This window comes from Canis lupus, chromosome 15, assembly GCF_003254725.2.
Source record: "Canis lupus dingo isolate Sandy chromosome 15, ASM325472v2, whole genome shotgun sequence".
Classification (NCBI taxonomy): domain Eukaryota; kingdom Metazoa; phylum Chordata; class Mammalia; order Carnivora; family Canidae; genus Canis; species Canis lupus.
This window is the reverse complement of record NC_064257.1, coordinates 38,178,549-38,203,800: the sequence shown is the minus strand read 5'-3', so window position 1 is coordinate 38,203,800 and position 25,252 is coordinate 38,178,549. Positions and strand designations below refer to the sequence as shown.

The 25,252-nt window shown below is 47.4% G+C and overlaps 2 protein-coding genes across 30 annotated transcripts in view; one reads left to right on the top strand and one right to left on the bottom strand.

Moving 5' to 3' along the window:
* Nucleotides 1-25,252, bottom strand: part of APAF1 (apoptotic peptidase activating factor 1) — a 145,896-nt gene that overhangs the window by 6,280 nt on the left and 114,364 nt on the right. For 4 of the 10 annotated variants that reach the window (XM_049093996.1, XM_049094000.1, XM_049093994.1 and 1 more), the window contains 3 exons: nucleotides 17,803-17,867; nucleotides 17,538-17,704; nucleotides 7,901-7,968 (listed from right to left, as the gene is read on the bottom strand). In XM_049093996.1, coding sequence (XP_048949953.1) covers nucleotides 17,820-17,867 — 48 coding nt within the window. In that variant the 3' untranslated portion in view covers nucleotides 7,901-7,968; nucleotides 17,538-17,704; nucleotides 17,803-17,819. Of the gene's footprint in view, nucleotides 1-405; nucleotides 6,677-7,900; nucleotides 7,969-9,516; nucleotides 16,501-17,537; nucleotides 17,705-17,802; nucleotides 17,868-25,252 lie in introns of those variants that run through there. The other 6 variants (XM_049093998.1, XM_049094004.1, XM_049093999.1 and 3 more) reach the window with 5 other exon arrangements.
* ANKS1B (ankyrin repeat and sterile alpha motif domain containing 1B) overlaps nucleotides 1-25,252 on the top strand; it is a 1,053,015-nt gene that overhangs the window by 1,014,189 nt on the left and 13,574 nt on the right. For 19 of the 20 annotated variants that reach the window (XR_007402223.1, XM_025439286.3, XM_025439282.3 and 16 more), the window contains 3 exons: nucleotides 723-734; nucleotides 1,601-1,687; nucleotides 9,541-9,678. Coding sequence is in view for 19 of the 20 variants with exons in the window: in XM_025439286.3 (XP_025295071.1) it covers nucleotides 723-734; nucleotides 1,601-1,687; nucleotides 9,541-9,678 (237 nt within the window). In the remaining variant the exon portion in view is untranslated. The remainder of the gene's footprint in view (nucleotides 1-722; nucleotides 735-1,600; nucleotides 1,688-9,540; nucleotides 9,679-25,252) is intronic. The other variant, XM_025439278.3, reaches the window with a different exon arrangement.

The following is a 25,252-nucleotide window of genomic DNA, read 5'->3' as shown; positions in this document are numbered from 1 at the left end:
AGGATAAAAGTATCCAAATCTTTTTGGCCGTCACAAAAGGAGACTGGCAAGTCGGGGTAGTTTTAAAAGTAGCTAAAAGCACTTAAAAGGGCTGCTTTTGTCTATACTGCATGAAAGAGTCAATAAAGACTAGTAACACTCTTCCCCGTTTGCCCTGTCTTTGAAGCAGGTGTCTAGCTCTCCAAAAGACGTAGCAAAACAGGGTGGAACCTGAAACACCTTTTCCATGGCTCAAGTGAAAGGTGCAATGTAATTATTATGAGTTCAGTGAGGTTCATTCACACTATCCAAGTAAAAGCCTTCTTTAATTCTGGTCACATTTAGGGTTTACAAAAAACAAAAAGTCGGTATGTTGGCAAATTGGACTTAAATAAGAACAGAAAAAAAAACCCACAGAAAATTGGGTAATGTTCTCTCCCAGTTACTTTAATATCCGTAAGGCAGGTGTTTGCAGAACATGGTCGTGGAAGGGGAAGCCGTGGGGGCGGCAAACAGGGAGGAGGAGGCGGGAAAAGGGAGAGGTGGGGTCTCTGAAAACCCACAGCAGTTCCCGCCGTAGCAGTTTTGCTGCATCCTCGTCCGTGTTCCCGTGCGAAGCCCGTTCTCCGAGTCCTTTCTCAGGACTTTATGCTGTTGGTGATTTATTGAAATGGTTTCCTCACCTTTTTGTGTATTTTCTCTCCTGTTTTGTTCCTCCCTGTCTTATCTGGAAACTCCATCAGGCTAACTGTCAGGTAGGTTCTTCTCGATGTGTAATGCGGTTATCTGGAGGCCCCAGAGTGGGAAATGGAGTCCCCAGACGATTGGTGACCTGTGACAGATGATAAAGCCACCCAGAAAAGGCCCATCCTAAATTGTGGAGAAACTCTCCGCAGAAGCTGCAGAGTCTCGGCATGTTAGGCCGGTGTGGACGTCCATCCTAAGGCCTTGGCCTAAGGAGGTGTAACAGCTCTCGGTGATAAAGTAGGTTACCTGGACTGTCTGGTCCTGCCGTGGCTCAAAACAGTGTCCCGGAGGGCCTCGTTGTCGCAGGGCCGTACTATCCCGCCCTGTGTGGTTGCAGCGATGGTGCCCTAAGCGTATCTGTTCTTACGGATTTGGCCAGGTTCTGGAAAAATTCCCAATGATGTCTTTTAAACCCCTATTTCCAGCTACATATTCAGACCAGTATGGTGCCATGAGAAAGGAGTAGCTAGGAGAAAGGGGGAGTGATAGCATCTATTTTGTCACTGCAAACCTCACCCTGGGAGTTCACTCTGATGTGGCTTAACGCCAGTCAAAGGGTGGTTACTTGAAAGTGCAGTGGGAGACAGAGCTGTTCATGCCCCCCCTTTGGTGTCCTGGAGAAGACATATCCTTCACTCATGTGAGGCTGCAGAACAAGCTCTTTTCAGACCCCCAAGTGCAAGACAGACACTTTAGAGGACCAAACCGTAGCTAAGCCCAAGAGAAGAGAGATACACATTTAAATCAGTGTGTTTGGTGTGTGTGTTGTTTTTAAGTTGGGGGCTCATTTTTACCTTTCAAGAGGAGAAATTAATGTGCTTCAGTTGCCATGCAACACCAACCACTCTTAACAGCTTTCTAATTTTAATTTCAGAAGTCTACAGAGCAAATGAAGAAGGTCCCCACTATTATTCTCTCGGTCTCTTATAAAGGAGTCAAATTTATTGATGCAACAAATAAGGTGAGTACCACATGTCTCTCTGGTTTAGATACCCGATAGGCACCTGGGTATGTGATCTAAATTCCTTTTGTTCCCCTTCTGCTCCCCCCCCCCCACCTTTCTGCTCCCTGAACACAACCGTGGACATATACACGTGCACACACTTGTACATATATACAGGAGGGCACATTTCCCCTGGAGGTCTGGAGGACTTCATCTAGGATTCCTATATGTATTTTGCTTTTTCTGTGGCATCTTCTCTAATAGACTTTGGCTACTTAGTATCCAGCATTTCCCCCTCGGATTAGAGAACATAACAACAGGAATAATTTTTAAAAAGGCACATTTATAATGAAATGCAGCAATCTCATTGTTCCTCCGCCAGAGGAAATGTTACTGGCTAACAAAGGCCTGGGGCATTTGTCTTCCCATTTTTCTAGAGAGGTATAGGTCCTTTCTTTGGATGTGTGTAATCAGCACCTGACGCAAGGAACACATTCTCTGACTTCTGTATCTTATAATTGTGTCTATTCTCAGCTGTTGAGATGGCAGAGAGGCCTTCAGCTGTATCGTTTTGTTAAGAGGCACAATCAGGGAAGAAGCTGAGGCCCTGCTGTAACTCTGCTGTGACTTTGTGCTCACGATGGGAACAGGTCATGGGTGCTGTGGTCCAGTGTGAACAACAGGGCTGTGTTTTACCTAAGTGTTCCTGAGTTCCTCAGGAACATGGCGAACATGACCATGTCTGCCCTAGACTAGGATACTTGGGTGTGACCATTGTCCCTCTCCATCAACAGCCAAACCTGACCGGTCCCTCCTCACAGCACCCCCCAGATGAATGCGTGTTTTATTCCTATAGCCTCCCAACCGATAAATTGTAGGAAGAGGGGAAATGAGGTGATTCTCACTGGTGAATACCATTTATTTTCTGGGCCCCCTACCCACTCACACCCCCCCACACCTGTACTCCATTTTAGAGAATGGGACTCAAAGTCATGAAACAGGTGAACTAAACAATAGTAACTTAGGGCCAGGAGCAACCGGACTTAAGACACCAGCAGGGAGCTCCATGGGCAGGGACTCTTGGGTGGCTAGAATATCCCCGAGCATCTGAATCAACCAATCTGGAGTTCCCCTGATTTGTTTGATAGAACCAAGGAGATTGCTGTATCAACAGTTAGACAAGCCCAGGCTCCCCAGATCGACTTAGGCGAATAACCTCCCAATTTTAGAAACAGTTCTGAAACTGAAGCAGAAAGCTCACAACCCAGCATGATCCTGTAGGCAGATGATGTCCAAGGTACAGAGTCGGGTGCCATGTGTGGAATGATAGTTTCAAGCCTGTGATATGTCATCAATAGTTACTATTGTGGGATTACAACTGTGGAGATTCTCATCAGAAAAAAATCTCGACTGGAAAAAGAAAAAAAAAATCCCGATTGGTCTGCTTTTTTATGAGTTGGAAGCAACTAGTTACTGGTGCACAAACTTCCTTTCTCCTGAAATGATAGTTGATTTTGAAGGTTTCAGGACTTTATAGGACTCTTATAGACAACATCATGGCCAATCGCTGTTGCTAAATTTCAAGAAAGGCTTTGGCATTGGGGTTTTTTTCTACCCCTTATCTGAAGCAACCCTCTCCCATTTGCATTTGAAAACTGTGAATGGCAATATATTTCTAGTAGAAGAGGCCGATATTCCTTAGGTTAACCACCTTCACAGTAGCAGACTCTGACAATTTCTAAACAAGTGGCATTTGACCTGAGACATTCGCAGTCATCCTGTGAAGCTGGTGGCGTGACAGGATGCGTCTGTATTAATAGCACCCTCTCTAATCCACTGTGCATGATCAGAGGACTGAGAGGGCTCCATCAGTTCTGTTGCATTCAGCTCACAGCCACTCTGAGGCCTATACCTCTGGATCCCCCCCATACCCTGAGGACACGCGTCTGCTTCAGTCGCCAGTAGTGGGATGAGTTACCCAGTCCGCTCACCGGTCACTGTTCTGCGGAAGCAGAAGCACTGAGAAACACGCCCAAGATAATTCTGTGCAAATGAAAGCACTAAAGAAGGCCAGCATACCTTCCCGGTTCCTGGAGTGTGGTCCTGAACGTAGTTTCAGAATCTAGGGCGGAGGCCACGTGCCTGCGTTGGTGGTGGGCAAAGCCAACCTTTCCATAGCCACATGTGCCTGGCGCTTGTCTGGGAAGGGGGGGGAGGGGGGGAGACGTCACTGACTTTGACATCCCGGGGCCCTGCAAGGTGGCTGATTGGCCCCGACCCAATAGTGGGTGGGGACAGAGTGGGTGATTCCAGGCTGCGGTCTGGTGGTGGGGGTAAGAGAAGACCCAACAGAGAGACTGAAGTGGAACGGTGAAGGAATGCAGGGTGCCGGGCCGTGCTGGGGGGCTTAGGCCACAGAAGGCTGAGCAGCAGCCCCCTCGTCCCACAGGCTCACGGGGCCACTGTGGAGGGGCCGTGCCCAGGTCATGTGCTGAGGACTGGCCCCCAGCTGCGCACCTGCCCTGTGGCGGAGGCCAGCCCACCCCCCGCCAACACTCATCCTGGGTTGAGGCATGGGGTAAGCTCAGGAGCCCTGCTTTCACTGTGTGTAGGGAGTTTGTCCCCTGGGAGGCCTGGTTTTAGTGGGCCTGGCACGGGAAGCACTGGTGGAAGGGATGCATGTTTGGGGACCCCGTGGGTGGGGTGCGACTGAGGTGCTGGCCACCAAGTCTGGAAGAGGGCACCCCCCCTGAAGTTGCACCTCCACATTCATACTGGGTGCTCTGGGCATGCCCCCCCTAACAGCCGGCCACTACCCCAGGGGTCCCTGCTCCGCTGCAAGGGTGGAGGTGCCCGTGGAGGTGGAGGTGCTCACAGAAGGAGGCAGGCCTGGGACTTCTGGGGGCTGGTCGTGGGGAAGGACCCGGGCCTGACCCCCACCCTGCACCCTGATCCAGCATGGCCTGGGCACCGGGGAGCCCCAGCACTGCTCTTCTCCCCGTGACCCCATTCCACAGGACAATCAGCCTCCAGCAAGGCGTGATTTCTTCGAATCCCTAAATGACGGTTCCTATGATAGAACAGGGTGGCCACACCCTAATCCCTTGACCCTGGGACCCCTTGTAGTCAAGGTTAAAGTTAACATAAGGTGAGGACCTGAAAACATGGAGATGATCCTGAATTATCCAGGTGAGCTCAGTGTTCTTGAATCCCTAAGTGACTCAGCTGCCGGGGCCCAGACAGGCACTAGCCAATGTGGAGCCTAGACACTTAGGAAACGAACAACCTCTAATCCTGATTGAAGAAGGGAGAGCAGAAAATGGCCATGGAATAAAAATGGAGCTTGGAACAGACCTCATCCAGAGATGTGGAAGATAAGGCCTGTGGGCTTCCTGTCCATCCACGGCCAGGGGTAAGCCCAGCGTGGCCTCCTGCCCACAGGTGTCTGAGAGTTTGGTTACAGACCCGTCTTCAGACCAGCAGGGCCTTGCCGGAGGTGACACAGTCCCTGCATCCAGCTCTTGGTTGGCAGGGGGCTGCGTTTTGCCTTCCCGCCCAGACCCCCTCTTCGGCCCTCCCATCCAGGTAAATTCGGAACAGCGCGGGCCTGGGCCTTGGTGTGTGTGTGTGTGTTTTTGCTTCTGGAAAGCCAACTTCACACAGGCTTACGCTTTTAAGCACAAAATAATCCAGAACATTTGTTTAAACAAGTGCCCTCTTTTTTTTTTTTAAATAGCACATACTTCTTCTCCTAAAAACTTTGACTCAAATGAAGAGCCCATTAAGCATGTGTGCTGTTCTCCTCTGCATCAGCCTCTCCACGGGCCACCTCCAGGCAGCCCTCGGCAGGGCTCCCGCCCATTTCAGATGCTGTCTCTGAAGCAGGTTGCATCCTGCCAGAGAAGGCCCAGCCCAAGGAGGAGACTCAGGAGAAGACCCCTGCCTGTCAGGCCAGCAGTGAGGGAAACGGGGAGAGGCCGACTCCCAGGCCCCGCCACTGCCGCATCACACACCGTCCTGACAACCTCTCTGTTAATGGGCTGGACCAGATGCTTCTATTCTACACCTACCAGCCATGCACCTTCTCAACATGTGATGCAGAAGACTGAGCTGCCCAACCTTCTATCCCAAAGAAGCGATGGCAGGAGCCCCTTCCCACTCCTGTTGAGCCTTTTAAAAGCTCTAGTCTCCTTAGAACATGCTTGGACATGGAGGCCGAGCAACAGGAGAGGAGCCCATCTTAAATGAGAAGCAGCACCTGTACCTCAGGTGGACATCCAACTGTTCATTTATGGAGGAGCCGCTAACTGAGGTGTGGCAGGGGATGGAAAGGATGTGTCCCCCCTTGGCATCTTCTCCAAGGAGGGAGCCAGCCACCCAGTCTCCAGCTGTAGTGTCCTTGGTCTGAGACGCATCTTCCGCTCAGAGAGCTGGCCTCACCGTTGTGTGAAGGTAGACAGAGTAAGGGCAGCGTCTCAATGGAGATCTCAGGGCATCGCCACATTCCAGCCCCGTGGATGGATCAGCACATTCCGTTCAAAAATACCGCCCTGCATCTGCTATCCATATGGATTCACTTAACAGCGTATTTTTAAAGTGCCAGTAAGGATAATTAAATATCAGTTATTTTTCACCAAGTATGGAATACGTTAACCTGCCCTCCCTCTAGACCACATGGCAGCAGAGGAATAAAAGTTCCAGTGGCAGGACAGGAGGCCGGCTTGGGAACACGGAGCAGTGCAGAGGAGGGCAGGCCTCAGTGCACAGCTCAGCAATGATCCTGGGCTCCTGGGGAATAGAGAGGTGTGGGCATACAAGGAATTGAGGAAGAGCAAGAAAGTAGGTCTTCATCCACTTGGGCTGCTATAACAAATTACCAGACTGAGTGGCTTAATAAGCATTTATTTCTCACAGTTCTGGAGGCTGGGAAGTCCAAGGTCAAGTCACCAGCAGATTCAATGTCTGAGGAGAGCCCACTCCCTGGCTCGTGGATGGCACCTTCCTGCTCTGTGTTCGCATGGAAGAGAGTTCAAGCTAGGTTTCTCTTCTCTTGTAAGGGTACCAAGTCCATCATAAAGGCTCTATCCTCAGGACCTTATTGCCTCCCAAAGGCCCCCCTCCAAATACCATATCACATCACGGCTCAGGATTTCTAAGAACTCAAGATAGGAATTTGGGGAGGACATAGGCATGCAGTCCATGATAAAGAGAGCTCTCCAGTGATATACTCTACCTAGTTTACAGTTTCACCCAGGGCCATGATGCCATCACATGCCACCAAAAATCCTTGAGAAGTGGCATCTTGTGCATTGGCTAGATTCAGGGAATTCAGTGCAATAAAAATCACAGGGCATTTTTCACTGTAAAACTTCTCAAGAAGTTGATTTTCTGATCTGTGTGCAGTAAAGGATCTCAAGAACATAAAATGCCAATTTAGTTTTAAAAAATTGGAGCCAACACTCTATTTCTGGTGACAGTGGATCTGAGACAGGTGACCCCAAGTCCACACTCCCTGAGGTAATGGCAGCTCCTGATCAAGATGACGGTGGAAGCTCTCGGCACTCGCTAACATCACCCCCGTGAAGACTGTAGATTCTTAAATTCATTTTAAGACTCACTAGTTCCTAATTTAGTTTTCTACTTGAAGAAATGCTATCTGAATGCCAGAAGAGGATCGTGACCTTCTATTTTGGAACAGTATCTTGCAGCAGAATGTTATTTGTTTATGGGATTCAAATTTCAAATTGACTTATTTCTGACAGAACGCTGCATGTAGTGTCAACATGCAGGGCCACAGTGAAGAATGTCCTAATTTAATTTTCTTTTATGTGTTAATTCTGTAATTGCTTCCCAACCATACAGCTCAGTCGAATGAGGAACATGCAGTACTTGCTGGGGGTGCTGGCAGGGAAGGACATTTTGTAAGCATTTTTAGGCTTTGATGGGTATACGTGGAACATTTTATTGCCAACAGGTTATTTAAGAGCATGCAATTAAAAAGTAATTAGCGTAACTAAAGTATTGAGGGTTTTAGAACTGTGACAACTGCAAAAAACATAAATAGGGTGTTTATAAGATAAAAAAAGGATTGCATGATTATGTGAATTTTTTTTCTTTTTAATACATCTGTGTATCAAAAGAGTTTTTTAGCAGGCTTTGCAGCAGCCAACACGATGCTCCTTGGTTATTTTGTGCTTAGGGATAAAGGCACTTAAACCTTTCTTCACTTACCTCCCACCAGTTACTCTTGGAGGCACACTGGGATGAGGGGGCTGGCAGGGAGATGGTGTGAAGAAATGCTAGAGAAAAAAATAAAATTATGTTAAACCAGGAAGAGTGAGGTAGAGATGAGGGGCCCTGCGGTGTATGAAAGAGCCTGAGCTCCATGGCATTCAAGTTCTAGCTCGGCCACCTGCCCCACATAAGGCACTTACACTGAGTGCCATTTTCCCCACCTGTAGGATGGTGACGACAGCACCCACGTAAAATCCTGCACCATGGGTGTAATTAGTAAGGTGCTGCCATCCATGGGGCCCGACATCAAGCTGGGCGTCCAAGACCTGAATAAGGCAGTGTGATTGTTTCCCTGATACCACCTCTTCACCTTAGCGTCTGCTGGAACCTCCCAGAGAGAACACCTTGCACTGTTGGTGGGCATGCAAACTGGTGTAGCTATTGTGGAAAATGCTACGGAGGCTCCTCAAAAAAATTAAAAATAGAACCACATTATGATTCAGTAATTCCACTGCTGAGTATTTAGCCAAAGAAAACAAAAACATTAATTCAAAGGGATACATGCCCCCCCCCCATGTTTATTGCAGCATTATTTACAATAGCCAAGACATGGGAGCAGCCCAAGGGTCCATCAGTAGATGGATGGATAAGGAAGGTGTGTGTGTGTGTTTGTACAAATATACACACACATATATATAATAGAATATTACTCAGCTTTAAAAAAGGATGAGATCTTGTCATTTGCAACAACATGGACGGACCTGGAGAGTATGATGCTAAATGAAACAAGTCAGTTCAAAAAAGACAAAAACCATAGGATTTCACTCATGTGGAGCTTTAAAAAAATAAATGAATAAACAAAAAGCAGAATCAGACTTATAAACACAGAGAATAAACTGAGGGTTCTCAGAGGGAAGAGGATGGAAGGATGGGCAGAATGGGAGAAGGGGTGGATACTGGCTTCCAGGCCCAGACAGGGAGTATGGTCTGTGACCCTGCAATCACATTCTGCAATCGTACAGAGAAGCTGAGCCCCTGTGTTATACCCTTGAAACTAAGGACACATTGTCAACTATCCTTTAAGAAACTGTTTTCAGGAGAAAGCACCTTTATGCCTCACCTGTCCTCTTCCTCCTAGACCTGCCTTTGCTCCAAGGCAACAGGGGCAGGACACGGGACAGTGAGCCACAGGATGGGCAAGGGTCTGGAGAGCTCCTGGGGATGGAGTTTCTCCCAACACGTGGAACGTGGCGGGTGATCCCTTCCAGACAGAATCCGCGGAAGGCAGTCCCGCCTGTCTATAGGTGTATGTGGGGAATGAGAACAGTAAAATGCTTAGGAACTACTTTTCTTTTTTTTTGAAGAGTGCCACCCTGAGTGCTTCTGCTCACAGCACCTGGTGAGAACCACTGCCCCAGGATATGATGACATTAGGTTGTTTTTAATTCAATGAAAACATTCCTTCCAGACCTGGTGGACATGTGCCCACAGATAGCGTGTTGGGTCACTTTGAATGGTGTCGGTCTAGAACATTCTAGAAAGGAGGAAGGCAGCTGATTCCCAAGTCCTTTGCCTTGATTCTAAAATATGCTGGTTTGCAAAAGAAAACAAAGAGTCGTGTATTTCATTTATTCCAGAACATAATTGCCGAGCATGAAATTCGTAATATCTCCTGTGCTGCCCAGGACCCAGAAGACCTATCAACCTTTGCTTATATCACAAAAGATTTGAAGTCCAATCACCACTACTGTCACGTGTTTACTGCCTTTGATGTGGTGAGTAAATTCTGTCTTTGGACAGATTAAATATTTCCCCGGATGGTACCTGCAGTGTGTGGAAAGCTCAACCTGCAGTTAAGATACTTGGTTTGTTTATCAAGTATCAAGGTATGCCTCACGTGAGATATTCTGCAGACTGGGTTTTTCTGAGCTTTTTCTGTATTGTCCCTCATCCATTAAATTTAGAACTCCCCTTGTACTTGGTATCTGAACTGCTATTGCTCAACTACTAACTTCACTTTTCAGATTTGATGGGTTCCTGTCTTTCTTTGGTACCGAAATATAGTCAGGCCTGTTGGTTTCTCTGGTGGCAATTTCTAAATAGTAGGGCATCGCCATCTAGGCTCGTTGGGGAGAAACAGAAATTTCAGCACCTCATGCGTCATCTGTGGTCTTCTGTATTGCAAAGTAGTCAAGCAAATGAGACACCTACAAATGATAACTGGGAACACCAAGGTTTGATCCATTTGTGCATTCAGAAGTTAGTCTTAGGATGGCATACTTGTGGTATTATACCACTTGCAGTCCTGTTTGTCATTGAGTCTAAATATGAGCCCTTTACTATTGACTTGAGAAATGAAAGCAGTTCTAGAGAACAAGTGTTCCTCCAAGATAGATAGACGGATACTTCGATGTGGTACAAATTCTTGCATACATTTCTAACATGGTACCTTGGGCGCTCTGCATTTGAAGCAGATAGAACAGATGTGGCTGCAACCATGAAATAATCTATAATCAGAAGAATTGTAAAATGTCACTTTAATTTGATAGCACCACTCTGTCCAATGTGTTTGAAATATGCATAATTAAGGAATTACCCGGAAAGGACAATATGATGGATTCCTGGAGGCCAGCCCACACAGGTCCGTGTCATGGGGTGAAAGTCCTTGGAGCAGCCTTTATCAGCCTCACCTACCTCCTAGGGACCAAAGACTACCATAATCCAAAATACACACCATTCTAAGGAACATTAGGCTCGTGCCCAGAGCGTTTGTATCCTGCTGCCAGTGGCTCATCTCTTTCAATGTGTGAAGATTGAAAACAGGAAAGGATGTTCACATGCCTTTGAAGAAAATCCCTCCTGTTTGGGAGATATGCGGAAAATAAGGTAAAAGTGATATGTGGCGACCATAAGACTCCAAAGCAAAGCCCGCAGAGGCTGCTCTGAGTATCTAGCTGTGTGTTTGCATGAGACCAGCAGTGTTGATTAAAGTCATTTCAGCAGTAGTCTTGTGGTGCCTTAAACGTTACTCGCGATTCTTGTGAAAGGCGGTTGTTTCTGTAAACAGCAGAAGTTCCCTTCTCTCCACACGTACTTTGGTTTGCATGAGACACCTTTCACTGCGGTAGTTGGGTGTCACAGAAAAGGACAGGCAGATGAGTGTCCACCCCCCAACGTGGCTTCCAGCTCCCTGGCCTTCAACCACTAGCAGGACTTTCCAGAGTCTTGATGTCCTCTGTCTGGAAACCAGGTACAGGGATTCCCGCCTCACGGTTTCTGTCAGGATTGAAATGAAGGGGCATATGGAGTGTGCCTTGTAAATAATAGGTGTTCCGTGTCAGCTCCCCCACACACACACCTCTTCCCTCTCCCTGTCTACTGACATCACCATCGACAGCCTGGCTCCCTTTCGGCTAAAAGACATAAAATAGATTTGCCGCAAGTGTATTTGTGATACAGTTTCCCCACTGCTCTTGTAAAAGAACTGGAAAAAAACAAAAGAAGCAATAAATAAACAAATAAATAATATAGAAACAAGAGAAAGAAAATATTGGCTCTACAGGCCTTAGAATGGTCTATTGCCTCTGTGCAAGATTTTCCCTGACCGTCCGAGTTAATACTGTGATACCCTTCAGGACGAATTCCAGCCTTTCATCGAGTACTGCAGCATTTCTTTCTAAATCGGTTTTTAAAGTAATATATAATTGTCCTTTGTGATCATCCCCCAAACACTGTCCTATATTCAAACTAAAAATGATTCCCATGGGCCATCTGCCCCCTTGAGGTTTTAGCAGTACACACACACACACACACACACACACACACACTGAGGTGAAGTGTGGGGGAAAATAGTCAACTGTTTAGTTTTAGGTTCAACACGATGTCCCCGATACATTTAGAAGCATGTAGAGAAGTGCTTCATCTTTTATCTTTTCACCCAGATGTTTGATTTACTACAGACCTTCACAGGCTTAGGATTCTGGTATCAGCTCCAACGGATTTTTATCATACACCACAAATCCATCATTTTAATCCTCTCTAGGTGAACACAGTTTGTCTAACCTCAAAAATAGTAACGAAGGCCACCAGCCTTCACCGGGGCCTTTGAGCAATTTTGAGATGCAACAAGCTTTGCTTGCACCAAAAAAAAAAAAAAAAAGAAAAGGCCTCTTTGAGCATGGATTTTGTATCTTTTTATATAGGGCAGTTCAATATTCAGTCCAGTCTCGAAACTTTATTTTTTTTTCGAAACTTTAAAATTATTTTGATGTGAGTCATTCCCCTGAGCCGCCCAAATGGAAAAAAAAATTTTTAAAAGGCTGCCTTAAGTATACATTTTATCTTTTAGCTGGTACATATGAGTACATACATATTTTTTTATTCCAGAGTTATTGCTTCTTTGACCCTTGTAAACCTTTTACAGGTCAAAAAATGTTATGAATATCTGCGATCATTGAGAAAATTCAGTGATGTCTAGAACACTTCCAGTTAGGGAAAGTTACATTTGAAATTCAGAGTATCTTCTCATGGAAATCCTGTGGCCTGGAAAGGGAGGCCCAAGTCCCCCTACAGAGCTACCACATGTAGCTCAGATGCCAGGAGCGGGTGGGTGTCCTGTGTCTCCCAACTTCACCTGGCTGTTGAGCCTTCTTCAGAGTGCACCTTGTAGGGGTGGCATCCTACAGAACATACTTTAGGAAATGTTCCACTTTAGGATCGCTACACCTATCTCCATTACTTAGAATCTATGGTACATGCAGCCTGTGAGAGTTTCAGTTTCAGATGACAGGTCGGTGAAAGTAAAGAGACTAGAGCAAAAGTGGAATTAGGGGGGCCAGGTTCCCATGAGAAAAGCCAGGATGTACCCACTGGCAAGGACCATACCTCCTTGCATTCTAGACTCTCCCCACCATGGCAGTGATATCTGTTCCTATCTCTAACTCACAAGGCCTGGGAAGTACCTCATCCATCCACTGCAGAACAAAGGGCTTCTCACACCCCACCTTCCAGGCAGTGAAAACGTAAGGGAAGAGACAGCAGTCACACTGGGTGGAAGAAAAGGATGTGTCGTGATCTCAGATGGCCAAAGAGGAATACCATACTAGCTAGGATTGCCAAGGCACAGGCTGCAGGGAGGAGGGGGAAATGATGTCTCGGTGACCACCAGATCCCAAAGCTGTAGTGACCAACCTTAACCTTAGAAGGACGCAATAGGTAAGAAACAGATATAAGCAAGGTAATTTGGCAACTGTCACCTTCTAGGTACTGTTCGCTCAATCCAGATTTCTAAGTAATAGAATGAGGTAGGTGGGTCAGAAAGGTTTTAATGCACACTCTGTGGGACAATCGTATTTATTGCAAAAGTCTAGAGAGGCCTTCATTCAGTAGTTTTAAAATATGAGGGTTTTTTTTAATAGTATCAAAAGCCATGAAGGCTGCTAGACCCTTGCTAATCCTCATTTCTGTATAATGAATACGTTCAGTCTTAGATATTTTTAACCATGCTCATGTTTCTCTTACGTGCGACTCCTGAATTCTGTAATCTTGAGTGTGCAGCACGTGGTACGGTCCCGGCTGGCTCGGGGACATGCAGGGAATGTTGAAGTCATGATGCTGGTGGGTGGTGGATGTGGGAGACGAAGCTCCCTCCTTCCTGTGCTTTCTTGGCTGAATGTGGGCCATGCAAGGAACTAACCCGGAGAAGCAGAAATGACGAAATGCAGGCAGACGTGTTGGGTGGACTATGTGAGAGGAGCTGATAGCACCCTCTGCCAGGATATACCAGCACAAGCCAAAGCACGGGGTAGGGACGGGGGGAGGACAGTAGAGTTCTTTTGTCCTGACACCTGTCCTGACCAACGGGACCTACATCAGCTTCTGACTTTGGCTCTGCTGTGAGTTTCTTTCTTGAGTTTTTCTCATCTGTTTAATGAAATTAAAATTCCTTTTTTTTTTTTAAGATTTTTATTTATTCATGAGAGACCCAGAGGGAGGCAGAGACACAGGCAGAGGGAGAAGCAGGCTCCCTGCAGGGAGCCAGACGTGGGACTTGATCCCGGGTCTCTAGGATCACGCCCTGGGCCAAAGGCGGCGCTAAGCCGCTGAGCCAACTGGGCTGCCCATGTTTAATGAAATTAAATTTCTTTCTTTCTTTCTTTCTTTCTTTCTTTCTTTCTTTCTTTCTTTCTTTCTTTCTTTCTGATAGTCACACAGAGAGACAGAGAGAGAGAGAGAGAGAGAGAGAGAGAGAGGTAGAGACATAGGCAGAGGGAGAAGCAGGCTCCATGCACCGGGAGCCCGATGTGGGATTCGATCCTGGGTCTCCAGGATCGCGCCCTGGGCCAAAGGCAGGCGCTAAACCGCTGCGCCACCCAGGGATCCCTGAAATTAAAATTCTTGAGCCGCCCCCCTTTTCCCCTAATTTGAGTGAAATATAATTGGCCTCTGACTTTGTATTCGTTTTAAGTAGACGACATAATGATTTATGTGCATATTGGGAGGTGGTCACTACCATAGCTTTGGTGAATATCCACCAACCTCACAGCTAAACAGGTTTTTTTTTCCCCTTGTGATGAGAACTTTAAGATCTGCCCTCAAATATCCAGTATAATATCATTAACTGTGGTCACTGTGCTATAGGTGACATCCCCAGAATTTGTACCTGGAAGTCGTTTGCACCCTTTCCCCCCCTTCACCCATACTATCTACCTGTTTGTAAACTGTGAAAGTAAATACAGGGGGTTGCTCAAAGCTCCCGATGAGAAGGGTTTATGACTTACTGCTGCAGAGGTTGTCTGACAAAGTGGGCATCTGGTGCAAGACTGCTGCTGCTGCTGCTGGTGCTGTTGGCACTAGGTGGCCTCTGACAACTAAATTAATATTTACATGCAGCTCAGTGGCAGCTTTTGTTCTGCTTCTCACCTTCTCCCCCTGAAAGTGGCCCTCCACCTCCTTGGCTAGGAATACTGTCAGAGTACATGGCCATAGAAGAACATGTTCAAGTGCAGAGAGCCCTCAGGATGGAACCGATCACCTCCCCGGCTCATGTGCCCCATGTAACAGTACCTGACAGCAAAGTTCCAGCCATTCCTGGGCCCCAGGTCAGTGAAATGCCTCTGCAGGTAGGTGTCAGGAAGGATCCTGCTCCCAAGAGCATCAAGTGGCTCTAATTGAATTAAAAAAAAAAAAAAAAAAAAACAGCGCTGCCAACCTGGTGATCCTTATACCCTACCACTTGTTCCCTCGCCAAGAAAAAAGGAATAAATTAACACTGTCAGGGTGCATTTCTGTCTCTCTTTCCTGCATTGGCATAAATCATTGAGAATCAACCAAGTCACAAAGTCAAAGGTGGGTGGGTATTCAAAGAATAATAATCACTTTTTTTTTTTCTCTCTCATCCCTATTTTTTGTGAGAGAGGAAGGGAGGGAGGAATGTTATTAGTGCCTTAAATCAATCCCATTTTTGGGAAGTGAGAACAAAAGGCATTCTGACATTTTTTTCACAGATTGTCTGGCAGCATTTATACATGTGTTCATGTAGCCTCCTCCCGAAGAACTAAAATAAACAAACAAAAAAAATCAGATGTCACCTTTAGAGGTGTGGCCTTTAGAGTCAGGTCAGCGCACCTTAGCTTTAATAGTTTGGCGGAGAACTAGTCCTCAGGTTCCTCCCTCTCCAAAACAGAGATAAACATGACAGTGAGCACCTCCAACGGAGCCTAAGAATTAAATGAGCTACTGCATGCCCACTCCCAGCCCAGGGTGTTCCGTCCTTGTCAGCTGCTAGGGATGGGCAAAGGGGTAGTAGCAGTTTGGTGGAGGTTGCATTCTCTCTTGTCATCTGAACCTGGATGAGAACTTAGGTCCCAGTTTTCCACCAAGAGCATGTGTTTGCTGCCGCCATAGTCCACACTTGAGGAGAAAACCAGGAGTCCACTGAAGTACATACTGAGTGTCTACTATGAGTCGGGCGCAGGTCCTTGCTCTCTAGGAGCTCATGATTCAGGAGAAGGAGTAGGGGACCTAACAAATTGTTGCAAGAAAATCCCAACCATGCTGTCCCGGAGCTGGGCCAGCACCTAGCAGGGCCGGGGCTCCCAGAGGAGGCGGCTCGGGCTAGAAGCTGAACGCTTGGTTTGTGTGAACATGTGATAAGTTTGCAGGTGTGACAACTCATTAATTCATTTTGGAATGGCGAGCTCATGGCACTAGACACGCATCTGCGATAAAGCAAGGAAAAGTCACTTGTATTCACTGTGTGTATTAAGCTGAGGAAGTGGATATGTCCATTTGAGAAAGATTTTCAATGAGCAGGATTCAAATCAAAAGGGGTTTGAATTTGGTAGGTACCCCCCCCACACGCCCTTTTCAAAGGTATCACAAGTTAGTGATGGGGTTATGTAGCTTCCACTAGGAGCTTCGACTTTTGAAGAGCGAGAAGAGACGGACCCCTGGGTGGCTCAGCAATTGAGCGTCTGCCTTCAGCTCAGGGCGTGATCCCGGAGTCCTGGGATCGAGTCCCATATCGAGCTCCTTGCATGGAACCTGCTTCTCCTGTCTCTGCTTCTCTGTGTCTCTCATGAATAAGTAAATGAAATCTTAAAAAAAAAAAAAAAAAAAAAGAGTGAGAAGAGGTTGAAATCTAGCAAGCCCCTCCTGTGCACACCCCTTCTCCAAGTCCCTGCTGAGAAACAGGAGAAAGATCTGCTGTGTTTTGCTTCTGCTCTGGCAAGCCAGTCCTGCAGCGGGGCTGGTCAAGGCCCTCTATCCAGCTGGCCTGGGCTGTGGTCCCATGTGGACGGGTGACCATGGGGCACAGGTGCACAGCCTCCAGGGGGGACTGCAGTGGTACAAAACAGCAGGTCAAAACAGAGAGGGGAGGATGCCCCCTCTCCTTGCTCAGTCTTTGTAAAGCTGCGGCACACACGCATACTCAGGGTAAGGCATGAAGTTAAACCTTTGCAGGTAATGGGATGCTTTGCTGCCTGTAAAAATCTGGATTAAAAAAAAAATATTAATAAAAATCTTTTAAAATCTGGTTTTTGAAGACCACTTAGCAGCAGGCAAAAGCCATTCATGATTTAATGTTGCACGAAAAAGCAACTTGCAAAACCACACATTAGGGATGATTCTAATTGTTTTTAAGTTCACGTAGATAAACCTTCATAGAGTATACCCAAGTATTTGTGCGTATGTAAAAAGAAAATAAACCAAAATGCAGTACTGGCTATATTCCAGCAGTAGAATTTTACAAGTGATTTTTCTGTTCTTTTATGTATTTTCAAAATTGTCTACATGTGCTCCTATTACAATGAGGGAAAAATAGGAATTTCCTGATTCTCTTAAGTGAGCTGAAATTAGCCCTGACAAAGCTATCTGCATGTTGGTCCGTCAACCTATCAGCCCTGGACTAGATAGACATCCTTAGGAGTATACCTACCGCAAGGCCTGTGATGGGACAGTATTTATTTCCACAAGTATAAGCTCTCAAGATTAATTTCTGGCTGGTACTTGAGAGAACTAACTATAGGTAGAGTTAAGGAGATGTCAATGAATTCTGTGAATATGCTCAGAATATTCCCAGAGTTATTTTTGCCTCAAGACGTGGGTGAAGCAACTTGTAGATGAAGCTTACCCGAGGCCTTAAAAAACAAGAAGTACAAGCAAAATACAGCCAACAGAAAAATGTGGCTTCTTTCTGGAGACCCCACCAAGGACCCAGATTGAAAGCCGCTTTCCTTTGTCTTCAGGGCCCCCATGGCGTTGTCTGCCCGTGTTTGGCACTTATGCATCCAGGTCTACCTGCAAGAGGAAAGGGAGGGGACAAGAATTGGCTCTGTCCATCCATGTTCATCCATATCTAACCCTTAAGTGCAAGTCCTCTGATTTTAGGAACTTACCAGGCAGCTTCCTTTTTTCAATTCTTCCAACAAACATTTGTTGAGCACCTCATGTATCCCAAGCCCTGTAAACACAAAGTCAGATGAGACTAGAACTTCAAGGAGCTCCATCAACAGAGGGAGTGGCCCTATGGAGAGAAAATACTAGTACATACCACGCAGTAAGTAAAGCGATGTCGAGGTGCTGCAGGGCTGCCTGAGGAAGGGCTCCCAGGGTTAACCCAGGGATTGGGACAGGGGACTAAGAGAGGACTCCTGGAAGACAGAATGCCCCAGACGAATCTTCAAGGATGAGCAGTAACTCACCAGCCAAGGGTGGGAGATCGGAAGAGGGTGTTTTGCCAAAAGCAAAAGCCATTCCACAATAGACAGAATGCTTGGCCATTTGGAATCGTCTCTGGGGTAATTGTTGCAATGAGGACATCCTCTCAGATGAAGGCCAGCCTCCTGGCCGCTGCACCTCTAAGTACTGGTTGTGAGACTGTCAAGCCCTGCAGTGTGGCCTTTGTGTAATATGCTGCGACTTAATGTGGTGTCAGCTCTGTGAACACCTTGGAACAGCGAGTAGTTGGCTAGGTAGGGGACGTCAGCTTCTAGTCCTACAATCGTGGATCCCCCAGGGTGGAAAGAGACCTCAAGGTCACCTGGAGGAGCCCCTACTCCCAGTGCCATCCCCTCAGTGACCATGATGGGTGCTGTAGTTAGGTGGGTCTAGCCTCCGCCAGCCATCTAGGCACAGCCTTTATTCACCAGCGCTTGTGTAGCAGCACTCTGAGGCTCCTCATGGTGCCCTTGGCTTCTCCACCCCATCTGGGGCTTCCATGCACAGAAAAGGTCCATGCTTTGAATGTCCGACTGCATTCCTCCTTGGATGTGATGAGCTCTGCTGACCCCCGGAGACCAAAGAACAGCCAGGTGAGGGGCTGTCATTTTCTGGGGTACAGAGCTAACACACTCCTGCCATTGTAGTTCCTGAAGTACGGTGGCTGTTTTTTTAGTGCTAATGGAAAATGCCAGTAGGCAGGTCAGGATGGTCTACTGGTAAACAGCAGCTTCCCAGCCTGGGCCAACAAGGCCTCTTTCCCCGTGGTGTCCTATCCCCCCTCAGCTTGCTCCCTTACTGTCACTTTCCTCAGGTGATGGGCAAGCGAGTATGATATACCTTGTCAGCCATTTTGGCAGGAGTGGGTTAAACAAAGGGAGCTCTTGAACAAACGTTCACCTGAAGAAACAGACACCATCTATGCCCCCTTCCACAAAGGACTTAAGGCAGCCTCCATGAATAGGTATGACAGGTCTGAAAACCTAGGCGCACACAGATCTGAACTAGGGCAGAGGTCTACTCAAAGGAAGCTCAATGCCAGGGAAAGAGTTTTAACGTCAACACGCGGACCACAGAGTTGGCCATAGCTGTTAGAGCTGAGCCTCAGATTTGGCTGTGAGCTCCCTGGACGTCAAGGCAAAGAGGGAGATGCTTGCTGCTTTGAAAGAGGAGCATAACTCATCCTCTCAGAAAACAAAGCTTCAATGAGGCATAAGGTCTGAAAGAACCTTTCGCCTGGGGGTCTGTGACGGAACACTGTATGATAGCATCTCACACAGAGCGAGTCCCCCAGACACAAGATGTGCCCTTGGAGGTGGCCTCGGTGGAAGTAGAACACGAGCAGCCTCGTGACAGCAATAAGGCAGGAAGCCCCGTGGCACAAAATACTGGCTCCTCTGAGGTCAGACCTAGGTTTGAATCCTGACTCTGCCCCCATTACCACAGCAGTTTGAACTTGGCCCAGTTAATCAGTCTCACCGATCCTGAGCTGCTCACACATAAAATGGGGGGTTGAGGGAACCATTCTCCCTTTATAAGTAGTTGTGAGGACTGGATGATCCACGGCCAGCACTCAGCAGATAGTAGTAAGCCACGTCCTGTGGGAGGGCCTGCAAGGGCTGCTTTATCCTCCCTGTGAGATGATATAGAAGATGGTCTGGGGTCACAGGTGGTGCAGCTGAGGTGCAGGGATAACACCCAGCACAGCTGCAGGGGTGCTCGTGTGCAAGTGAATGTCCATGTACCACATTGTTCAGCTAAGCGGGATAGAAACTAGACAGTTGAAGTTCACACCCTCTGCTCTGCCCTTGGAGTAGACATATTGGGGCTCCGGGTTAAAGAAGGAGCTATGTCTTTTAAAATTCAACCAAACAGATGTTAGACTTGACATCCAGTGTGAAAATGGAAGCACCTACATGGGATCCTTGGCCAAATGGATGGCCAGCCCCACTGGTATGTGGAGGTGAGCCAGAGTAACGCCTGCAAGCAGGGCCTTGGGTTTCACTTGGAACAGTGTCCAGCACTCTCTGCCAAAAATGGAAACGGCACTTAGAACCCCAAGGTGGTGGGTAAGGAATAAGGAAGCAGTTTTTGAGCTAGAATATTTTCTCTTGTTTCCAGTTATCAAAATGGAAAAGCTTATAATATTTTATGACTATAAAATTACTCATCTTCATTTGAATAAAGTTCAAACCACACGAAGAAATACAAAGAGAAGGACCCTGCACAGCCTCAACACTCAAAGATGACCATTAGTAAAAATCTTAATATACATCCTTGTTTTCTATGCACATAGATACCATCTATGTATATATGTCTATATATTTTTACTTTTGACCAGTTTTTTTTTAATGACTCAATTTTCAGTATAACCAGCTGCCTTGTGTTCCACTGTGTGGACTTCTGTAGTATACTTAGTCCTCTATTTATGAAAACCTTAAACATTATAATGAATATTCTTGCAAAAATGCCACTGAACTCTTCCGCCTGAAAAATGTTCAAGCCCATACTTTTATCAAAAATGCTTGGCTTTTTTTTCTCTGTCTCTCTCTCCTTCTAAAAATAAAAGAATGCTTTTGTTTCCAGCCCCATCCTGGGCCACCTCCACAGCTGCTCCTCCAGGCCGGGAGGCAGCTTGGCTCTTAAGGATGCAGATAAAGCTCATGGCTAGGACAGAACCAAAAGGCATCCCTAACCCAGGGTACCCCAAACAAGCCCAGACTGGATGGACACAGGAGGACATGCTAGATTCCTAGGGCAAGCAAGGTCAAGAACTGGGCTCTCCCTGCACTTGTTTAGAGGTTTCTAACAAGGAAGGAAGAATGAAGCTCCTCACAGGGGGGTGGGGATGGGCTGGGGCTACAGTGACTGGAGTGGTCAAATTCCACCTGCCAATATCTATACCTCTAGTAAGAGCCTATTTACTGTATGGTGCGCTTACACATCTCTAAGTTTTATGAGCTGGTTCTTCCTTTATATAAGCTATTTGGAAATTTTCACTTCTTCATTATAATGATTATCAGGTTATGGAAATGGTAAGTATTAAGTTTTCAAATAAAACATAAAAGTATAAAGCAGGAAAAAAAACCATAAAAGAATCCTAGTGATGCATCAGTTAATATAAATAGCTGAGTGACCAGAATTTTTCCAAGGGGACAGACGACTCACATCGGTGCTGCAGTTTTTCCAACACCAACCTGATGAATGTTCTGGGTACAGCCTCCGTGACTAGGATGTAGGAGGACAATGAAGGGCATCTCTTTGTCTCTCCACGAGCCTCCCCTAATTCCCAGACACTCGCTAGGGACTCAACCCTTGACACATGGAAGTCGCCAAATATGTGTCCAAGGTGACGGTTAGCTGTGGTCCTGACTGCCGTGAGCTCCCAGTAAATGCAAGCTTGCCAAAACATCTCCCGTTTGCATAAAAAAGATAAGTGTGTGCCCCTTGGCTACCATTAGGCTCTATCCTTAAAATACGAGGGCTCTGCAAATTCCTCTAATGTAGCAATTCTTAATTCGCAGATCAGGATCCCTAGGGGAAAAGGGAAGGGCTTTGGAGGTTGTCGTGTCCCCCCTGGGGCGGTTGTCCCCATGGACTTGGGATTCCCTGCCTTCATCCTAAAAGCCTCTGCTAGAGAGGGAGTGCTGCTGGGCGTCCTTTATCATGGAAGGGGCACATGCAGTGGTTGACAGTCCTCATGATGATGGATCATGTCAAGTCACAAAGGACACCCACTGCTTGGAGGCTGCCTCTCCACTGGTCCTGGCATGAAACCCAAGCAAATTGTGTACTTTTCAGGACCCTCACCCTGGCCAAGATGCATCGACCACCCAAGAGCTTCTATATTTAATGTTTATTTTAAGTTTATTTGTTTTTTTTTTTTTTAACAGTTCTCAAAAGTCCTTTATCGCAACTGTAGTTGTAAGGTAGAGTGGTCAAGAGCATGGCTACCAACACTTGTATTCAAATCCTAGCTCAGCCAGGTGCCAGCTTCATGACCAAGTTACTGAACCATTCTGTGCTCAATTCGCTCACATGTAAAACAGGAGCAATAATAGCCCCACAGTTATTAATAACCCCTACAGGGTGGTTGTTAGGGTTCGAGGTGGTCCATGTGAAGTGTGTCATATGGTCCATGGCACACAGAAAATAATGTGGGCTGAGATTGCCATTAGTTGAGTGTAATCGTGAGTGATTCTCAAAACAGTCCAGTGAAGTCGGTCCTGCATGTTATTATCCCCATTATCCCCATTTTCATGTAAAGAAAAATGAGGCTCTCAGAGCATGCTGTCCCCAGGAATCATCCTCCATGCCTGCACCAAACATACATGCACAACACGGGCTATCCTCTTTCATTGGTGGTCTTTGTGAGGTAGAAGATGCTCAAGGCCGATAGCCATAATAAGTGCGATTCTAGAAAGACACTCATGCTGAAAAGCCAAGGTAGGTATTTCCCAATAAGCTAGGAGGGGCAGAAGGAGCCATGGCCGGAGACAGGCTGGCTCACGTCATCTGAAAGATGTAAAGTAAAGTAGGACATGTAAAGCCAAAGGAGTTTGAATGTATCCCCAAGGGAGGTCGTGACTGGAGAGGAGAACATGGTTGTGGGACAGTCCAGCTCTGTGGTTTGGGCTAACAGGTGAAGGGACACCTTAGTGCTGACTGTGCTGCTGTGACCAGGATGGATCACAGGAAGTGGGGTGATTCCTCATGTGGCTGAGGGTGGGGTGGTTCCAGGACTGACTCCCCACGACTCCACACTGTTCATGCCAGCTCACGGGCTGGCAGTTCCTCTTCCTGCTGAATCTGCCCAGCCTTCTTTAGCATTGCATGGTGTTCCTGTTTTTTGTGGCTTCTTGAACAGCCATTCCAAGACTTAGTGACCTAGAAGAACATCCATTTCATAATGTTTATGATTCTGTGAGTAAGGGATTTGGGCAAAATGGGGCAGTTCTGCTTTCGTCTGCTCAGTGGTATGTGGGGCCTCCACTGGGGTGGCTCAGATGGCTGCTGATGTTGGGACAGCTCTACTGGGGCCAAGTGTCTGCATTCTTGGGGCCTCCCTGTGCAGCATTTCCTAGAGATCACAAGTCCGGGATGACTCCTTTGCTGTGTATCCGGTGGCGAGGCTGGGATGACTGCCACTGCTGGTTCTTTCCAGGCAGCCTCTGCCTCTGGCTAGCCTGGTTATTTGCACAGCATGGTGACCTCAGGGCGGTCAGATGTTTACCCATGGCTGCTTTCCTCAGAGCGAGTGTTTGCCCAAGAGGCCTGGGTCAAAGCTACAGGGCTCCCCACCACCAAATCTCAAAGCTCCCCACATGTCCCTTCTGCTGCAATCTGCTAATTGGAAAAGTCAGTAGGGCCCACCCAGATTCAAGTAGGTGGGGAAACAGACTGACCATCCTGGGGGGATGTCACGGCAGGCGTGAAAGGGCAGCGGAACTGATGGCAGCCGTTGTGGGGAGCAGCCCCCACGCGGGGTAGGGTTAAAGCATGGACCTTGAGTTACAGACACTCGTTCACATCACAGCTCTGTGACTTTCTAGTTCTGTGATGTTGGGCAAGTTACTTAACCTCTCTGAGCCTCGACTTCCTCATCTATGAAGCAAGGATAATGGTATTTGGCAGGTAACTGTGGTAATCCTTAAGACAACAACTCTAAGGCTTGGCCCACTCAATTCCTAATGCCTGGAAGTCCTCACGTGATGGTAGCTGTGCTGCCTAAGGCAACGACCCTGTAGTATACGTACACCGCACAGGGTGCGGCTATGGTAGTGCTGTGGCCCTGGCGTGTCCTTTGGCTCCTCATCCATTCATTCACTGAGCACGTACTGAGCGCCTGCGGTGTGCCAGCCACACTCCCAGGCACCGGCCTCACCACAGTTGTGAAGATAACAATACAAGTAGAGGGTAGTTGGGCCTTCAGGTGTTGGAGCAGCATCCCTAGCGCCCCAGTGCCAGCTAACGTCACTGGGGGCAGCAGGCCTGGCTCAAAGGAGGAGGCCACTTCAGCCTCCCTCATGTTGCAGTATTGACTTTTGGTCTCATCCCAGGAGAAGCTCCTACTCTCACAATAAGTGTCCTCCCATTTAAATAGTGTATCTAAGTTACTAGGTAAGGAGAGGCAAGGGAAATGAACCTTCGTCCCCACCCAAAGACGTGTCTGCAGGTCCTGAGGGTCAGAAACACTCAGCATTCTGAAGCCCTGTCAGAACCAGCCGCTCCTCATGCCCATGGACCCTCCCTGGCTTCCAGAATCAAGACCTCAAACATTGAGGTGGCAAAAGAGATAGGGAAGGTAACAATGTCCAACTCCTTACTGTACATGATCATGAGAAAAGAACTCTTTATTCTAAATTAAAATGAAAAGCCAGGCATCAAGAGAAAACACAAGCCAAACCAGGAGAGGCCATTGGACACAGTGTGGTCTCCGTGTCTTATTTGCGCAGTTTCCTAACACCACAAACTAATTAAAAAATGAAAAAGCAGGGCTTCTAACCTGGGACCTTTCAAAACCTTTAGGCTTCCAATAATAGTCCTGCGAAAAATCACACTTGCTCAAATGAGCATCTTTGACTTTCATTTGAAGACACTGGAGCTTTTAAGTAAATCTCACTTTCAGGAATTTGTTTTTAGGTTAATGATAAAGCAATTCACACTCCTTAAGCTCCTGCTCCAGTAGCTACAAGCTGCACATTGGCACCGCGTCTGCTGCCTTTCCCTCAGCCCATCTGCGCACCCAGCGCACCAGTGGCTGCCTCAGAGCCCTGTCAGCTGGACGGCAACCATCTCCACAGGCTTGCCCGGCAAGCCCGAGCACCCAGCACTTCACACGGAGACTGCAGAGGTCAGAAGCCCCAGTGTGCCTTTCAGAGGCTCCCCTCTGCGCGCTAGGAGGCAAAGCTGACGGTGACGTGGGTGCCCGGGGTAGGCAGTCGAAGGGTTCCGCCCTCTTGGTGCCGGGCTGGCCGGAGCTGTCTGCGGCCCTCCTCCACTGTCATTTGTGGGTGCCCTGCTAATTTACTCGTGTGACTCCTCCTCGGAGGCAAACGTGGGATCTGCGCTCACTGCAGGAGGTGCTCAAGTGGGCTGTGCAGGGTTCGGGGTCTCCCGCAAGCACAC